The sequence below is a fragment of the Ursus arctos genome, unplaced genomic scaffold, assembly GCF_023065955.2.
Source record: "Ursus arctos isolate Adak ecotype North America unplaced genomic scaffold, UrsArc2.0 scaffold_29, whole genome shotgun sequence".
In the NCBI taxonomy this organism is placed as follows: domain Eukaryota; kingdom Metazoa; phylum Chordata; class Mammalia; order Carnivora; family Ursidae; genus Ursus; species Ursus arctos.
This window is the reverse complement of record NW_026622974.1, coordinates 4,437,182-4,455,795: the sequence shown is the minus strand read 5'-3', so window position 1 is coordinate 4,455,795 and position 18,614 is coordinate 4,437,182. Positions and strand designations below refer to the sequence as shown.

The window sequence follows — 18,614 nt, the reverse complement described above, 5'->3', positions numbered from 1 at the left end:
ACCTTGGTCTCGGGTTCTTTACCCACCTCTTTACGTCATGAGGGAGCGACGGCACCGGGATTTGTTAGCGTCATCTCTGAACGCCAGGCGGCTTGGGTAAAAGTAATGGTAGTGTGCTGACCCGGCGGAGCTTGGGTGCCCTCATGGCTCTGAGGGCGATAACTCGCGCTCTGGGCTCCCTGAGCCTGACGCCCCCAGGTGCCGCTGCCCTCGGCCCGAGCCTGCTCCCGGCCGCCCAGGTAATTCACCCTATCTGGAAATGAGGCTGTTTCTGTTCGGGCCACCGGAGAGGGCACCCTGGGATGGGAGGAGGAGGACGTGAGTCTTGTCTGGAGTCACGTCGGTCTGGGTCTTTGGCTAAATCACTCTCAGCGTCAGCTTTCTCTTCTGTAAGTGTTGCTGCCCCACAGGGCCGCTGGATTCTTCAGACGACGTATTGGAAGTGAAAGTATTTTACAGGTCACTGTACAGGTTTCAATAATAACTGACATTGAGTACCAATTATAAGCCAAGCATAAGTAATTGATATTTTAAGTAAATCAACTCCTTTCAACCCCTGTATAAGGTAGTTATCATTACCATTTTACATATGAGAAAACCGATCAGCAGTCCAAGGTCATACACCAAGTATTTTTTTTTTAATATTTTTTATTTTAAGTTTGTTTTGTTTTGTTTTTTTGAGACAGCACAAGCGGGGAGGAGGGGAGGAGGATCAGAGGGAGAGGGAGAAGCAGGCTCCCCGCTGAGTAGGGAGGAGGACCCCAGGCTCAATCCCAGGACCCTGAGATCACGACTGGAGCCATAGGCAGACGTTCAACCGACTGAGCCACTCAGGCGCCCCATACACCAAGTACTGGGGCTAGACGGTCTGGCTTCAAAACCTGGGCTCTTGGGTGCCTGGGTGGCTCAGTCAGTTAAGTGTCTGCCTTCAACTCCGGTCATGATCCCAGGGTGCCGGCCCCATGTTGGGCTCTCTGCTCAGCGGGGAGCCTGCTTCTCCCTCTCCCTCTGCCTGCTGCTCCCCCTGCTTGTGCTCTCTCTCTCAATAAATAAATAAAATCTTTAAAAAAAGAAAAAGGCCTGGGCTCTTTACCACTGAAGATAAATTATTGCTGAGATTAGAGAATGCAGGGCAAAATAACAAGATTAGGAGCCTAAGATAAAGTTATTCTCAATGTCCCTAGTGAGCGATTGGTGAGTCACAGAACAGAAAGGTGTAAGTATTGTTCCCCTGGACCTTTCTGGATGATGGTAGAGTTTGGCAGATGTGTAGTTAAAATTCAAAACCAAAGCAACTTACTCTAAAATGCTGGGAATACAGCAAGGAAGAAGACAGAAATGATCCCTCCCCTCCGTTCACATCTGGAAAACTCCCAGAAACGTAATGCCGAGGGGCAAAAGGCACTGGTGCTGATGGTGGCATATGGATGTGTGAAAGTTACCAGCTTTGGAAAAGGGAGTTGTTTAAAGAAGGAAGAGTTTCCCAGAGAAGGAGAGTCTTGAGCCAAATTTAGAAAGAGATGCACCAAGGGGAGAACATTTCATTGAAGAAATACTTCAGAGGTTAGAGGATCAAATGAGGAGAGAGAATCAACACACTTAACACCTAGATAAACATTCCACCCTGGTATTTGTGCAAGCAGTGAAGGGTGGAGTTTTTGGACAGCTGGTCTGGGACATTCCTAGAAGGAAGTAGGCTACTTGGTCTGTGCCTTCACCCTTGGTTCTCTGGTTACGTTTCAAGTCAAAGAGATTTCTGTTTATCTCCAGGTGACAAGTAGTACCCTTCTCCAGCTGCCCTCTTCCTCATTGTTGCTCCCCTGCCGCCCAGTGCTCACCTCCGTGGCCCTTAGTGCCAATTTTGTGTCCTGGAAGAGTCGTACCAAGTACACCATTACACCAGTGAAGATGAGGAAGTCTGGGGGCCGAAACCACACAGGTGAGAGCAAAAGCAAGAGGATTTAAGCATTAAAGGGGAAAAACATGTTAGGATCCTAGGCCTATTTCTTGACAGGGAGAGGAATGTAAAAAAAAGCGTTTATTGGACTCCTTCTGCATATAGTATGTCTGTAAGAAGGAGAGAGTAGAATACAAAGCAACATAAAGGTGGTCTGTGCCCCTAAAGACCATCCAGGTAGTTGAAGAAAACCAGACATAAACATGAAGTTCATGACATTTTTCAGCATGTTCTTAAGAAATTTACAACAGTTGAACACTATATATCACTCTCGGTAAACTTACTGAATTCAGTAATTTGTAGAGATTTTGTCTGGAGGTTTTATGTAATTTCCATATCCCATAATTATGTTTTCACCAAGCTCCATGTAGGGGTTTCCCCACCCCCATTAGCCTCACTGTGCTGTGCAAATTTTTTATTATTTTCTGCTTGTGTCATAATGTTAGGAAGTAATTGCTTTCTGCCCAGGATGGGCCTGTTCCTACTGCTGGGAGCTGATTCATCTAATTTGGGTCATGTCTCTGCACTTTCCTGACCACAGGCCGAATCCAAGTGCATGGTATTGGCGGGGGCCACAAGCAGCGTTATCGCATGATCGACTTTCTGCGGTTCCGGCCTGAGCTGGAAACGAAGCCAGGACCATTTGAGGAGAAGGTCATCGTGGTCCGCTATGATCCCTGTAGGCAAGTTTGGGATATGATATGGTGATGGTGTGGCTGCATGACTGTTTTATGGCTTTTCAGAAGATAGAGGGCTGCCTAGATGGTCTGCTCATATGTCCCTCACCCTGAACAGATCAGCAGATATAGCTCTGGTTGCTGGGGGCAGCCGGAAACGCTGGATCATTGCCACAGAAAACATGCAAGCTGGAGATATAATCCTGAACTCTGACCACATAGGCCGAATGGCAGGTAAGAGATGGCCATCAGATATATAAGGGCTTGGAGGCTGCAGGGGTGTGGTGCTGATGAAATTCTGTCTTTTAGTTGCTGCTCGGGAAGGGGACGCACATCCTCTTGGGGCCTTGCCTGTGGGGACCCTTGTCAATAACGTGGAGAGTGAGCCAGGCCGGGGGGCCCAGTATATCCGAGCCGCAGGTATGAGGAAAGGAACTACTTGGGGGTCTTACAATTTGGGAGGCCGAAGGGTACCTGAGGTCACAATTCTCTGAAACCGTGACGCCACGTGTGGTCCATTGGCAGAGAAAAAGAATGAAAAAACACTGAAAACGAGGGTGGAGAGTGCTTGTGTTTTGACTAAGACGTTGCATGCATCCCGCTTCAGTGTATCTGCTCCTCAAGGGCAAAGACCACGGTGTGGGGTGTGTCCCCCTATAAATGTGCCCCCACCTCTTCCCTTGTGGAGGGTGGCAAATCTGCTTCTCCCTTCCCCCAGGGACATGTGGTGTGCTGCTACGGAAAGTGAATGGGACGGCCATCGTCCAGCTGCCCTCCAAGAGGCAGATGCAGGTGTGTGCGTGGGTACAGGTGGGAGGGATCAGCAAAGGAGGAATTTTTGGAATGTACCTTTCTTGTCTGGGATGGTCCACAGGTGTTTTATGTTAGGAACCACCATGAGCTAGGTGTGTCCCTTTCTGCCATGTGACTAGGCATGCCCCGTCAGGCTGGCTCTGTGATGGGAGAGGCAACAGTGCCTTTTGTTCTCAACTACCATAGGACCTGCGCTCAGGTTCAGTCACGCTGTGGCTTTCTCCTGTCCTCTGCCTTCTCTCAGTGAGGGTAGGAAGCCTTCCCAGAGCCACCAGGCAGCAATGTCGGGTTCCTCCCCGTGGTGCATTTTCTTCCATCCGCTCTTTCGGTCAGGTTCTGGAAACGTGCATGGCAACAGTAGGCCGGGTATCCAACGTCGACCACAACAAACGCGTCATCGGCAAGGCTGGGCGAAACCGCTGGCTGGGCAAGAGGCCTTCCAGCGGGCTGTGGCACCGCAAGGGGGGCTGGGCTGGCCGCAAGATCCGGCCATTGCCCCCCATGAAGAGTTATGTGAAGCTGCCCTCGGCAGCTGCCCAGAGCTGATATCCCCGGATTCTAATAAAATCGCCCCCCATTTTTATCTGTTACTGGTTTTTTGGGAGGGAGGATGGTACATACTAGACCGGGGGAAAAAACGCAGAGACAAAAAAGATGGGAGAGGAGAAAGGAAAGGACAATATGCGTCAAAGATGAGCTGCTCCTCCCTCAGTTCCAGCCACCTCCCCCTGCCCCCCCGTCTCATTTCTTTTCTCTGTAATGGAGGAGGTGGAATAAAGGACCTCCAACGTCTTCTCCAGTTCTGACTTCGGGAATTGGGGAGAGCACTTCCGGTGGGAGGAGGGAGGACGAAAAGGAAGAGGAAAGGGCGGCGCGGAGGAGGAGGTGCCGCGCGTCGCCGAGGTGGCACCGGCGACTCCGCCCCGGCGCTTTCCCAAGGCCCCCAGCTTTCCGCTGGGCCCGGCGGAAATGAGCCGCAGCTCCGGGCGGGTGGCGGAGCCCCGGGAGCTGGGCGGGCGGCGCCGCTGCCTGGGCCCGGTCCCACCCCGCCCCACCCCAGCGGCCGCTGACCTGTGCGGCAGGCGGTGACAGGGGCCGCCCCGAGGTGCTCTGTCCCTGCGCGCCACGCCCCCTGCCGCCCGCCTGTCCTTCGGAGGCACGCCCCCTCCCGCCTCTCCGCTTCGACCCTCTCGGGGGCCCAGGCGGGGCCCAAATCTCCGCCAGCATCGCCGCCATCGTCTGCGCTGCGTCCCTAGCTCAGCGAAGGACAGGCCTCGCGCCGGGACCCCCATCGACTTTTGAGGTGGCCAGAGCCCCGCCGCGGCCCCTGCCCCTACCCCGGGTTTTCCTCCGCCCACTCGCCCACCGGCCGCGCGCCCACCCGGTCTCGCGCCCTCTCCACCCTAGGGCCACAGTGCCTTGGGATTCTCGTTCATCTGGCCTAGCCCCCTCCCCCGCACCTTGCCGCGCGCCCCTGGCCCCCCCGGGTCCACCTGCCTCCCGCCGCTCACCCCCCCGGGTCTCCCGTCGCCCCCACCGGCCTTGCTGCTCCAGTGTCTCCAGTCCTCGCCTGCAGCCCACCAGCCTCTCCTCCCAGCCCATCGTGCCTTGCCCAACCCCCACCCCACTCCACCAGCAATTCTCCGGATGTCTTGTGTCTATGACACACAACTGCGCTTCAACCATTGGACCTGGTGTCCCTTCCCAGACACACTCAGGGTCTCAGTCCCCAACACCCCCCCACACCAGCACTCCACACACACCCCTAAGGGTGTCACCTATCTCCTTCTGAGGGCTGCTGCCTGTCCCAGGGCCTTGGGATTCACTTGTAACTCCAAGGCTGCCCTGCCCCCACTGTCCCCTTCCCACTGCTCCAAACCAACCCAGTCCAGGCTGCAGGGCCTTGGACCCTCCTTTCAACCAAATGTGTTCTTAGAACAAACGCCCCAGTGTTCCCCTGCTTAGGCCTGGCCCCACCCAGCCTGCAGCAGGCAACTCCTGGGCCCTGCTTTACCCCAGCCAAAGGGACAGCTGTTACCACATTTGCTTCCCCAACTCCTGGAGATCCTTGATTTTCTGAACTCCCACTCTCGTGTTAGCTCGCCTGTTCTCTTCTGCTTCTGTGTCGCAGGTGCCGGCATGGTGGGGGAGCTCCGCTACAGGGAATTCAGAGTGCCCCTGGGGCCGGGCTTGCACGCCTATCCGGATGAGCTGATCCGCCAGCGTGTGGGCCACGATGGGCATCCTGAGTACCAGATCCGCTGGCTTATCCTCCGGCGCGGGGATGATGGGGAAGGGGGCTCTGGCCAAGTGGACTGCAAGGCTGAGCACATCCTCCTGTGGATGTCCGACGACGAGATCTATGCCAGCTGCCACAAGATGCTGGGCGAGGACGGCCAGGTCAGCGGGCGGCCTCCCGACACTGCAGGGGAGGCCGGGGCCCTGGACCAATCTGTGCTGGGGGAGATGGAAACCGATGTGAAGTCTTTGATTCAGAGGGCCCTCCGGCAGCTGGAGGAGTGTGTGGGCACCATCCCGCCCGCTCCTCTGCTTCACACGGTCCATGTACTCAGCGCCTACGCCAGCATCGAGCCCCTGACTGGGGTATTCAAAGACCCGAGGGTCCTGGACCTGCTCATGCACATGCTGAGCAGCCCTGATTACCAGATCCGCTGGAGCGCCGGCCGCATGATCCAAGCCCTGGCCTCCCATGATGCCGGTGAGGAGCGGGGCGGGGGAGGAAGGAAGGGGAGCCAGGTCCGCTCGGGGCTCGCGGGGCGCTGTGGCAGGAGCCTCTGCCCCATCGGTGCCTGAATGGTTCTGGTGCCCTTCTCTTTGAGCTGGAAGAGAAGGTGGTAGGAAGGTAGGTGGGGCCATCTCTGTAGGGAGAGGAGGCACTGGGGCGGGGTAGGGGCTGGCTGGCTCAGTCAGGAGAGCATGCGGACTCTTCATCTCAGGGTCATGAGTCCGAGCCCCATGTTGGGCATAGAATTTACTTCAAAAAAATAATAATGAAAGAGGAAGGACTGAATCCTCAAGAACCTCGTATTAATTGGATCTCTATGCAAAGGAAGAGGTAAGATATTAGACTATTGCAGGGTATATATGTATATGAAATATATATATAGAAAAGATAGTTTGGGCTTTTGAAGCAAATCAGCAAATCATGTCATTCCTGATGTGTGGTGACAAAGGGAGTGGACTGAGAGAGGAGGTCTAGGAGGGATGCTTGGGGAGGGCAATGTGAGGGGGCAGTTACTGACTGGGGTGTGGGTTTCAGGGACCCGGACCCAGATCCTTCTGTCGCTGAGCCAGCAAGAAGCCATTGAGAAACACCTGGATTTTGACAGCCGCTGTGCTCTGCTGGCTCTGTTTGCGCAGGCCACGCTCTCTGAACACCCCATGTCTTTCGAGGGCATTCAGCTGCCACAGGTATTCTGTGGGGAGATACGAGGGTGGCTATAAACGAGATCTAGAGACCAGGCCTATGTACCCATCCTTAAAGGATGGTGTGGAAAGAGGAGCTAAAGCTGGGACAGAGTGGATATAGGCCAAAGGTTGCATCCTACAGGTCCCAGGAAGGCTGCTCTTCTCCCTGGTGAAGCGCTATTTGCATGTCACTTCCCTTCTGGACCAGCTGAATGACAGTGCTGCAGAACCAGGAGCCCAGAACAACTCTGCTCCCGAGGAGTTGAGTGGGGAAAGGGATCGACTGGAGCTGGAGTTCAGCATGGCCATGGGCACCCTGATCTCAGAGCTGGTACAGGCCATGCGCTGGGACTGGGCCTCAAGCAGACAGGGGCCCTCGGCACGGTCTTCCTGCTCCATCTTCCAGCCCCAGCTGGCAGAGGCCGGCCTGGGGCTGCCACCCACCAGGGCCCAGCCCTCCATTAGGAGGTCACGGAGATTCCGCCCTCGCTCTGAGTTTGCAAGTGGCAACACTTACGCCTTGTACGTGCGAGAGACTCTGCAGGCCGGGATGCGAGTGCGCATGCTGGATGACTACGAGGAGGTCAGCGCTGGGGACGAGGGCGAGTTCCGTCAGAGCAACAATGGCGTGCCCCCCGTGCAGGTGAGCGAGGGCACGTGGCGAACGCTATTGGGGACCTAGCTGGGGAGCATAACTGAGGCTTCAATGCAGGGGGCTCTGACAGGCCACCCACGGAGAAAACCCCTGTGGGGAATGGAATGGTTAAAGGGGGTCATCAGGTGAGACCGGGGCCATTTGGAGGGCCGGGGCTGGGGAGGCTATGAGGTCAGGAAGACTCACGCCCGGGAAGAAACAGATACAGCAAGACTTTCCCAAAAGTCAGGGTCAGGGAGAGAGTAGCGGAGGCCAGGAGGAAGTGTGGGGCATAAGCCATCAAGGATGGGTGGGAGGAGAAGCAGAGCCTATTTCCATAGGAGAAGGCGGCCTTTGTGTGTGTGTTCGTGTCATCCACATGCCAACGTTGTGTTGTTTGGAGGTTGTTCCAAACCTTGCCAGGTGGTCAGCTAGAGAGTTGTATGTCCTCATCATTGGGCCACAGCCAGCCATTAAGTGAGCCATTTCTTCCCTTTCCCTCTCTTTTCCCCCATATCTTCCAGGTGTTGTGGGAGTCGACGGGCCGTACCTACTGGGTACACTGGCACATGCTGGAAATTCTGGGCTTTGAGGAAGACATTGAAGATGTGGTTGAGGCTGATGAGTACCACGGGGCAGCAGTCCGTGGAGCCCTGGGTGCAGGTGAGCACGGAGAGGAAGCAGGGTCAGCGCTGAGCACAGGAGCAGTGGTCTGGCTGGCTGGGCAATGACATCCCTGGGCCCTCTGACCCGTTTCCACAGCTCTGCCCTCCTGGCGGTGGAAGCCCATGACAGAGCTCTATGCGGTGCCCTACGTACTGCCCGAGGATGAAGATGCTGAGGAGAGCGAACACCTGTCCCAGGCAGAGTGGTGGGAGCTCCTCTTCTTCATCAAGAAGCTGGACGGACCCGACCATCAGGAGGTTCTCCAGATCCTCCAGGAGAACCTGGATGGGGAGGTAGAGCCAGCCTGGAGACACCCAGAAGCTGGAGGGCTCGCGGCAAGGGATGGACTGATAGAACATTTGGGAAGCTTAGGATGGGGAGTGGAGGTCCACAGTGTAAGGGGCGGCAGGGGAGGGAGCTCGAATGTTCGGAAGCATTGGCAAGCTGTGTGGGAGGAGGCAGCTGCCAGCCATGAGAGGTTCAGGATGGAGAAGGTGTGTGCAGAGATCCCCACGCCAGAGGAGTGTCGGGATACTGAGCACCCCCCGGAGCCTCTGTGCTGGCAGGGCTACCTGCAGTGAGGCCTTCTCCCTGACAACAGGTTCTGGATGACGAGATCCTGGCTGAGCTGGCCGTGCCCATAGAGTTGGCCCAGGATCTGCTGCTGGCTCTGCCACAGCGGCTCGACGACAGCGCTCTCAGGGACCTGCTCAACTGCCATGTCTACAGGAAATATGGGCCTGAGGCCCTGGCGGGGCAGCCAGCTTACCCGACCCTGCTGGAAGCCCAGGCCCAGCCTCAGGAATCAGCACGTGCAGCCGGAGTGGAAGGTGGGGCGCCAGACAGACTTTGCAGTGGCTCTGCAGACTGGCCTCCAGGAGGCCTTCAGGCCAGGAGAGGTGTCTGTGCCCAGTTTGGTGCCCTCCTGTCTGGTAGAGTTGGCACCTGAGGAAGAAGCTGAAGCGTAGAGCTGCTCCCTCCAGCGAGCGGGGGAGGATGGAAAGTCAGAACACTGAACGAGATCTGAAGCCCATAAAGCCCCCACATGGAACTTTTTCTGTTGTAGAGAAAGCCAAATCATTGCATGCCTTTAGATACAGGGAAACACTCTGCTATTTGCAGACGGGAGGCTCCTTTGCTATTTTAAGAGTAGAAAACATAAGATTTGTCACAGAGCTGTCTTATAAATACATTAAGAGATGCCTTAAGATCCCCAAACTAATTTTTAGGGGGACCCCCTCCAAAAAAACATTTTTAGGAGAAATTAGGAGTTATGAATGTGTCTGTCCTTTTTGATCCTAACCTCACCGACAATGGCCAACTCTTGTGACATCCACTTTCCTGTAGGAAAAGAATCCCCAACTCAGTATCCCGACACTCCTCTGTGGCGACTGATGCAGGGCTGCGGTCTGCCTGGGAGAACCTTCCTGGACCTGGAGCGAGCCCTCAGCTCAGGGGGGGCCCCAGGAGACGGAGATCAAGCCGTTCCTGATCCAGCTGCAGCGGCAGCCCCGGCCCTTCCTTACCCTGATGCGGAGCCTCGGCACCCCGGCGGCCAACAAGCCCCTGCACCTGACCGTTCTGAGGTGAGGGGGTGGGGTGGGACATGGGGCCAAGAGGTCTCTGAGGCTAGCTGCATATCTCTCCTCCTGCCTCCCCACCCCCACTCCCCAGAATCCTGATGCAGCTGGTGGACTTCCCCGAGGCGCTGCTGCTCCCCTGGCACGAGGCCATGGATGCCTGCATGGCCTGTCTGCGGTCACCGGACACTGACCGAGAGGTACCTCCACCCTGCTCTGGGGAGATGCTGGAGGGAGAGGCCGCAAGGCAGCCTCTGACGAGGCAGGCCCCCTGGGCGAGGCTCCAGAGGGCACAATGAATTTTATTTTTTTCAAATAGGTAATATATTCATACGAGTTAAAAATCAAAACAGTATAACAAGGTCTACACTGAGAAGTCTCACTTCCACCTGTTCTCACTTCCATCCAATTTTCCCAGTGCCTCTCTCCACGCCCCTTATTGGTTACCACTCATATTAATTTATGTGTCCTTCCTGTGTGTCCTTATCAAATATAAATAAGCCCAAGTGTGTGATCTTACTTGCCTTCTCCTTTCTGACACGAAAGCTTATGTCTGTACTACATAAGAAGCCTCAGTGGCTCCTGTTTGGCTGGGCCTGTTGGGGGACAGGGCGATGTAGGAGGCAGAGGGCACGTCACATATCAGGGTCCCCTGCCACAGAGGGGTCCTGGGCTTGGAAGGCTTGGCAGTCTGCAGTGCACAGCTTCGGCTGTTACCCAGATTTTCATTTCGGAGGCGGACTCGCTCCCCGCCCCCTCCCTGCCGTCAGGTACCTGTGCTTGGAGCCCGAGCATCTCGAGATGCAGCCCCACAGCTGGTTCTCAGGACATGGCCTCAAAAGGAACAACCTGGGAAGCTCCCCGCACCTCTTGCCAACACAATCAGTCATCAAGAACCCCAGGATGGCGGAGCATCTCTTAGCTTTTCCATGTCTATTTGCCTTGGGTTCTCTAACTCCACCCGGCCCTTGTGTGCCCCTCCTCCCTGCTGTCTGTACGGCGGTAGCCCCAGCCCCTATATACCACAGTGGGTGCATAGTAAATACTCCCGAAGATGCCCCATGGCCCGGGTCTCGTCCCCGTTAGTCACCGGCCCTGCCCCCACCTCAGGTGCTCCAGGAGCTCATCTTCTTCCTGCACCGCCTAGCCTCCGTGAGCAGGGACTATGCCGTGGTGCTGAATCAGCTGGGAGCCCGAGATGCCATCTCCAAGGCCCTGGAAAAGCACCTGGGAAAACTGGAGCTGGCTCAGGAGCTGCGGGACATGGTGTTCAAGTGTGAGAAGCATGCCCACCTCTACCGGAAACTCACTACCAACATCCTGGGAGGCTGTATCCAGGTCAGGAGGGAGGGCGGGGGCAGGCTTGTGGGTTCACAGCTCGGTAAGAACATGAACCCTGAGCCGTGGTGGGGGAAGAGGGTGTGTTCCTGCAGCTGGGAAAGGAAGGAGAGCCCAGTGAACCCAAGGGCGTTTGTTCTCTGCACCCCCTTCCTCACCTGGTCCTGCCGCGCCAGGGTTCTGGAGGAAGTCCCATTGCTGCTGGGTCTTTCCTCCATATGTGTTTGTGTGTGCTCTCCACGTGTGTTCCTCTCTCCTCCCCGCACCCCTTCTCTCTGATGTTGCGGCTGCAGATGGTCCTGGGCCAGATCGAAGACCACAGACGGACCCACCGACCCATCAACATCCCCTTCTTTGACGTGTTCCTCCGGCATCTGTGCCAGGGTCTGTGCCCCCATCTGCTTTCTCCTGGCTCGCACCCCAGTATTTGTTCTCCCCGGTCCCTTTCCTTTCTTCTCTCTCAACTAACCACGCTGCGACGGCCACCCCTGCCCCCTGCCCCCAGGCTCCAGTGTGGAAGTGAAGGAGGACAAGTGCTGGGAGAAGGTGGAGGTGTCCTCCAACCCGCACCGGGCCAGCAAGCTGACCGACCGCAACCCCAAGACCTACTGGGAGTCCAACGGCAGCGCCGGCTCCCACTACATCACCTTGCACATGCACCCGGGCGTCCTCATCAGGTAACGCGCCCCACAACGTGCGCACTTTGTCGTGGCGTCCTCGTGTTTGTCTTAGGGGAAGCGCCACTGCCCCCCTTGAACCCAGACATGACCAGAGAGTCCCCTTGGCTGTGTCTACAAGGACACAACTCGTTCCGGTTCTGATGGTTTCCTCGTCCCGGCTCCCAGGCAGCTGACTCTGCTGGTGGCTGGTGAAGACTCGAGCTACATGCCGGCCAGGGTGGTGGTGTTTGGGGGCGACAGTGCCAACTCTCTTAACACAGAACTCAACTCGGTAGGGAGCGCCGTGCCATTAGATCACCCTTCACGGGGTCTGCCCTCCCGCCCTGACTCCTGAACGCCTAAGTTCTTCCCTGTCTGGAGCCCCCTAGAAAGTAGAGTCCTTTCTCCCTCTGCCATTGTGATGGTATCAGGCCCTGAGCAGTGAGTGTGGCATTGGGACCCCTTGGTCAGGACCCCACACCCGCCTGGGCTGAGGGAAGGAGGGAATAGGAGCAGGCTCCCGTCCACACACGGGGAGCTGACGGCCCCTCTGCCCCGCACCAGGTCAACGTGATGCCCTCCGCCAGCCGGGTGATCCTCCTGGAGAGCCTGACCCGCTTCTGGCCCGTCGTGCAGATCCGCATAAAGCGCTGCCAGCAGGTTCGGTGGGGGCCTGGGGTCTTGTCTGGGGGTATGGCGCTCTGGGCTCTGTAGCTGTTGGAGAGCTTGAGCCAGAGCTCTGGCCTGGGGCGTGGGCAGCTCCGGGAGTAAGGCACAAAGGTGTGTGTGACCCCAGCCGCTCCAAGGGGGACGTGGGGCAGGTGAAGACAGGCCTGTGCCCCCTGCAGGGCGGCATCGACACGCGCATCCGGGGGTTGGAGGTCCTGGGCCCCAAGCCCACCTTCTGGCCGGTGTTTCGGGAGCAGCTGTGCCGCCACACACGCCTCTTCTACATGGTTCGGGCGCAGGCCTGGAGCCAGGACATAGCAGAGGACCGCAGGAGCCTCCTGCACCTGAGTTCGAGGTGTGTGCGAGCGCGTGTGCGTGGCCGTGTGTGTGGGCAAGGTAAGAGTAGTACCCTGGGCACGGGCCTACGGACGGTGTCGGTGTCGACAGAGGGTTAATGTGCTTGGGGAGGGGGCTGGAGGGCTCTATGGTTTCGGGAAGGAAAGAATGAAGAGAAGAGATTTCTCTGGGGGGCTGGGAGTGGGATGTGCCAGTTAACGCAGAGGAGCTTCGAAGTACTGGGTAGAGATTGGTCTGGTGGCTAGGGGCCAGCCGGGCAGTCTTCGGCTGGGCGGACACCAGGGCAGTGTACGCCTGGAGCCTCTGACGCCTGCCTCCCCCGTCCTCACCCCCAGACTCAACGGGGCTCTGCGCCAAGAGCAGAATTTTGCTGATCGCTTCCTCCCTGATGACGAGGCCGCCCAAGCACTGGGCAAGACCTGCTGGGAGGCCCTGGTCAGCCCCCTGGTGCAGAACATCACCTCCCCCGGTAACCATCCCGACCCCTGGCCCCACTAACCAGCCCCTTCTTGCTCTGCCCTAGAGCCACCTGCATTGTGTACTTGGCCCTTTTGGTACCCGTGCTGGTTTGGTACCCTGAGGCCCCTCTTCTCCCAGCCCAGGGGCCAGCTCCTTTCCCGTGTCTCCCAGGTGCCAGCTGCCACCGTCAGGACGGGGGCTTTTTACCTGCCTGCATCCCCACCACCCTGTACCTTCCATCCGATCCCGCATTCTCAGTGCTTCTGTCCAGCCCAGCCTCTCCCACTGCCCTGGAGACACGCCCTGCCTTGGCTTGTTTTTCCCCACCTCCAGATGAGGATGGCATCAGCCCCCTGGGCTGGCTGCTGGACCAGTACCTGGAGTGTCGGGAGGCTGCCCACAACCCCCAGAGCCGCGCAGCTGCTTTCTCCTCGCGGGTGCGCCGCCTCACCCACCTGCTGGTGCACGTGGAGCCCTGTGAGGCGCCCCCTCCGGCAGTGGCCGCTCCCCGGCCCAGTGAGTACCCGGGATTCGGGAGGGAGCTCGGTGAGAAGCGTTTCTCCACGGCCCCCCCGCTCGCACCCTACAGCCTTCTGTCCCCCCACACGCTTTCCTTCCCAACCCGCTCAGTCGTTCGTCTTCGCAGTGTGTGTCACCCCGCCCAGGAGCGTCATTTTGGGGTGGGAGTGTGTCCGGAAAGGCGGCAGGGCTCACCCTGCCTGGGGAGCCCCAAGCTGAGGGGCTGCCCCTGCCTGCCTCCGCCCCTTCCCCTGTCTCCACAGAGGGCAGAAACCGGAGCCACGACTGGAGCTCCCTGGCCACCCGGGGGCTGCCCAGCAGCATCGTGAGAAACCTGACCCGCTGCTGGCGGGCGGTGGTGGAGGAGCAGGTGGGCGGGAGCAGGTGCCACGGCGGGAGGGCGGAGCGCGGCGGTGGGCGCCGGCCGTCCCCTCACGCCGCTTCCTGCAGGTGAACACCTTCCTGACCTCGCACTGGCGGGATGAGGACTTCGTGCCGCGCTACTGCGAGCACTTCCACAACCTGCAGAAGTCGAGCTCCGAGCTGTTCGGGCCGAGGGCCGCCTTCTTGCTGGCGCTGCACAACGGCTGTGCCGGCGGCTTGCTGAAGCTCCCTTTCCTCAAAGCTGCCCACGTGAGCCTCCTGCCCTCGCCTCTGCCCCGGGCCCCTCCCCGCAGACGCTCCGACCCCCTCCTCAACACCTCCCATTCAGCGGGGACCCGGGCTTGAACAGAACCAAGTGTTTGAAAATTCAAACACAAAAGGAACACAATGACCTGTCCTAATAGTACCTTGATAGGCTTTCTGTGTCTGTGCGTGTGTGTGGTTTAACAGTGTGCTCACAGGCAGCTAAAGTGCTTGAGCCTGTTGTCTTTTCACTGTTATATATACTTATTTTAAAAATTTTAGGGGCGCCTGGGTGGCTCAGTCTGTGGGGCGTCTGTCTTTGGCTCAGGTCATGATCCTGGAGTCCCTGGATCGAGCCCCACATTGGGCTCCCCACTCAGCGGGAAGTCTGCTTCTCCTCCCCCCCCCCCCCCCCCCGCCACTTGTGCTCTCTCTCTCACTCACTTTATCTCTCAAATAAATAAATAAAAATTTTTTAAAAGATTTTATTTGAGAGGGAGCGGGAAGGGGGGAGCAGGAGAGGAAGATGCAGACTCCCTGCTGAGCAGGGACCCCCCGATGCGGGGCTCAATCCCAGGACCCTGAGATCATGACCTGAGCCAAAGGCAGACGCTTAACCCACTGAGCCACCCAGGCGCCCTTGACTGTTAATATTAAAAGCCTTGTTCGGTGTTGCTCTTTGTCCTTATTTTTTATTTTTGTATGAATTGTACAAGAATTTACTCTGCCATTCCCATTACTACATATATATTTAATAAGTGCTTCAGATGTGTCTGGCACCGTGATAACAGCTGAAGATAGACAAAGCCCCTCTCCTCAGAGTTTGTAGTCTTCCAGGGGCACACGGGTGGGCGGGTGATAAAGTCAGCCAGGGCTAAACTCCGGCCCTTCTGTCCGCTCGGCGACACTGCAGTGTGACCGTCTCTGTGCGCGTAAGTTACTTCCTCACGTTAAATTATTGTGATTAGTTTTATTTTTAGACACGTTCAGTGTGGGGAAAAAAACACACCTCCTAATTGCTCACTTGCACACCTGCTGGCGATTTTACACGAGAGCTTTGTGCAAGCGTTCGGGAGCAGCTCGGCCCTTCCCGCCTGCCTCCTCAGCCCTCGCGCTCTGCGCCCGCCGGCCTCCTCCATGCGCCGTGTCCCCGCGCAGGTGAGCGAGCAGTTTGCCCGGCACATCGACCAGCGGATCCAGGGCAGCCGGATTGGCGGGGCGCGGGGCATGGAGATGCTGGCGCAGCTGCAGCGCTGCCTGGAGACGGCCCTCCTGTTCTCCGGCCTGGACATGGCCACCGCCTTCGAGCATTACTACCAGTGAGTGCGGCCGTGGGGGCGGGGGGGGTTGCGGGGGCCGGGGAGGGGGGTGCGGGGCGGGGCGCGGGGCCGGGCTGGGCGGCCGCACTGAGGCTCGCCCGCTCTGCGTGCGCTGCAGGCACTACATGGCGGACCGTCTCCTGAGCTTGGGCTCGAGCTGGCTGGAGGGGGCTGTGCTGGAGCAGATCGGCCTCTGCTTCCCCAACCGCCTCCCCCAGCAGATGCTGCGCAGCCTGAGCATCTCGGAGGAGCTGCAGCGCCAGTTCCACGTCTACCAGCTCCAGCGGCTCGATCAGGAGCTCCTGAAGCTGGACGACACCGAGAGGAGGATACAGGTGGGCGGCGGGGGAGGGAGGGAGGCGAAGCGTAACCGGAGGAGGCCCAGCCGCTGTCGGGAACCCCGTGTTTCTTCTTCAGGGGGGCCACGAGGCCAGTGACAAGGAGCACAAGGGAGAGAAGGCAGAGGAAGCAGAGGGAGCTGGGGCGGCGGCAGCCACAGACGTGGGGGGGGAGGAGGAGGAGGAAGACGAGGATCTCTACTATGAGGGGGCGATGCCCGAAGTGTCCGTGCTAGTCCTGTCCCCGCGCTGCTGGCCCATTGCCTCCATCCGCCACACGCTGAACCCCCGAACCTGCCTGCCCTCCTACCTCAGGGGCACTTTGAACCGATACACCAACTTCTACAGCAAGAGTGAGGAGCCAGGAAGAGGATGGGATTGGGGGGGGGGGGGGCCTGGGGTGGGAGTCTCAAGCACCAGGTCCCCAGACTGTAGCCTTTTCTGTCCTTAAACACAGGATTCTCTTTAGAGAGTGGGAGGTGGGGAGGATGGGGGCAGGGGCACCTGAGGCCACCAGGAAGGACTTCCCCTCAGTGGCAGGGGTGTGGCTCCTGGTCAGTCATCATCACCTGAGCTCCCCCCTGGGGGCTGGTCCTGGGCTTGGCAGCAACATAGGAGGAGGAAGAGACTCAGACCCTGAGTCTTGGGGGGCGGGACTCCCAGACTAACCAGGGAGACCTCATTCTCTCTCTCGTGGATGTTCCAGTTTAATGAGAGCCCCAGGCCTTCCTCACTTCATGGTTTTGTCTTCCTTAAAAAAGCGGGGGGGGGGGGGGGGGACTTCTGGAAGGCCCTGATCAGAGCCCCCTGGCACAAGGCAAGGCACAGGTGGGCTCCCGGATACCCGAGGCTTACCCAAGAGGCAGACACGGCGAAGGCTGAGCTCTGGAAGTTCAGACCAAGAAGCACAGTACCCATAAACACTGGGGCGCACGCTCGGCAGCGATTAGCAGGGCAGGGCTCCACCAGCAGTGCCCCCTCACCAGCCTTGACTCCCTTCTCTCCCTGACCCATCTCAGGTCAGAGCTACCCGACCCTGGAGCGGGGCCCGCAGAGGCGGCTGCAGTGGACGTGGCTGGGCCGGGCTGAGCTGCAATTTGGGGACCAGACCCTCCATGTGTCCACCGTGCAGATGTGGCTGCTGTTGTATCTCAACGACGTGAAGGTGGCCCAGCCCAGCTAGGCAGCCCTGCTCTCTGAACCTTGTCCCTCACCCCCTTCCCTAAACCTCGACTCCCCGTCCTCCCTGCCTCTGTCTTCTCTGCTCCACCCTTTGGGGGAGCCCTGAATAGTTCCTTCGTCTTCTCCAAGGCTGTCTCCGTGGAGAGCCTGCTGGCGCTCTCCGGGCTCTCTCCAGACATGCTCGATCAGGCGATTGGGCCTCTTACCTCTTCGAGAGGCCCCCTGGACCTTCAAGAGCAAAAGGATGTTCCAGGAGGTACGCACCTGGGGCAGAGGGTCCTCTGCTCTCAGCCTTCGGGTGGGCCCCCCACTGATGACTAGCGCTTATTCCAGGCGTGCTGAAGATTCGAGATGCCAGCGAGGAGCCCAGGCCAAGGAGGGGCAACGTGTGGCTCATCCCACCTCAGACATACCTGAAAGCTGAGGATGAAGAGGGTCGGAACCTGGAGAAGAGACGGAACCTTCTGAACTGCCTCATTGTCCGAATCCTCAAGGCACATGGGGACGAGGGGCTGCACATTGACCAGCTTGTCTGTCGGGTAGGCGGGGGGTGGGCAGTGGGTGAGGGAGCTTTGGGGTGGGGGGCAGCCCACAGGAGGAGGCTTGGCCGCATCGGAAGCATCCGGTTCACCGTGGAGCCGGTGGGTGTATGAGGGGGCAGGTTGGGGCATGCCTAATGGCCTTAGAGCTCCCTGGCTGGCAGCTTGTGCCTGGAGTGGGAGCTCGAGGTGGAGGCAGCTGGGCGTCTCCCACCTGCTGTGTTCCCTTCCATCTCCTTCCCAGGTCCTGGATGCTTGGCAGAAGGGCCCGTGTCCTCCCAGGGGTCTGGTCAGCAGCCTTGGTAGGGGGTCTGCCTGCACCAGTACCGACGTCCTCTCCTGCATCCTGCATCTCCTGGGCAAGGGCACAGTGAGGCGCCATGACGACCGGCCCCACACACTGTCTTATGCGGTCCCCGTGACAGTGATGGAACCTCACACCGAGTCTCTGAACCCAGGCTCCTCAGGCCCCAACCCACCCCTCACCTTCCATACCCTGCAGATTCGCTCTCGGGGCGTGCCCTACGCCTCCTGCACAGGCACCCAGAGCTTCTCTACCTTCCGGTAGCCCTGGAAGTGGGACCAGGGCTTTCTAAGGAAATAAAATGCAGGAGTTTCATTACGTGGCCTGTGTCGTGACTGCTAAGGATCTGACAGGGGCAGCGGAGACTTTCCTGGCTGAAGAGGGAGAGGAGCCCTCTGGTTCTGAGGTTGTGTCATCCCAGCCAGCAGTCACTGCTAGGGTGAAGATGGCAGCCTGGGGAGAGCGGTGGAGGAAGGCAGGTGTGACCTGGCATCCGCCTCTTGGGAGGGGGATTAAGTGGACAGGGATGGACCTCCAGCCCTTCACAG

At 58.4% G+C, this 18,614-nt stretch overlaps 2 protein-coding genes across 2 annotated transcripts; both read left to right on the top strand.

Moving 5' to 3' along the window:
• The first annotated feature begins 61 nt into the window (after window positions 1-61).
• Window positions 62-4,030, top strand: MRPL2 (mitochondrial ribosomal protein L2). The gene is made up of 7 exons (XM_026507416.4): window positions 62-239; window positions 1,771-1,939; window positions 2,499-2,640; window positions 2,753-2,868; window positions 2,944-3,054; window positions 3,353-3,426; window positions 3,781-4,030. Exons 1-7 carry the CDS (start codon window positions 144-146, stop codon window positions 3,991-3,993), a joined length of 921 nt encoding a protein of 306 aa, XP_026363201.1. The 5' UTR covers window positions 62-143; the 3' UTR covers window positions 3,994-4,030.
• A 296-nt stretch (window positions 4,031-4,326) lies between these two features.
• On the top strand, window positions 4,327-18,381 carry CUL7 (cullin 7). The gene is given in 27 exon segments (XM_026507413.4): window positions 4,327-4,750; window positions 5,579-6,166; window positions 6,728-6,879; window positions 7,019-7,519; window positions 8,035-8,173; window positions 8,273-8,469; window positions 8,778-9,006; window positions 9,524-9,639; window positions 9,641-9,762; window positions 9,851-9,956; window positions 10,867-11,094; window positions 11,388-11,478; window positions 11,600-11,771; window positions 11,940-12,045; window positions 12,318-12,413; window positions 12,602-12,777; window positions 13,115-13,248; window positions 13,572-13,754; window positions 14,021-14,127; window positions 14,208-14,390; window positions 15,543-15,703; window positions 15,822-16,038; window positions 16,121-16,394; window positions 17,061-17,206; window positions 17,353-17,479; window positions 17,557-17,762; window positions 18,007-18,381. Coding segments are annotated over 26 exon segments (5,073 nt in total). The 5' UTR covers window positions 4,327-4,750; window positions 5,579-5,586; the 3' UTR covers window positions 18,331-18,381.
• The last annotated feature ends 233 nt before the right edge of the window (window positions 18,382-18,614 follow it).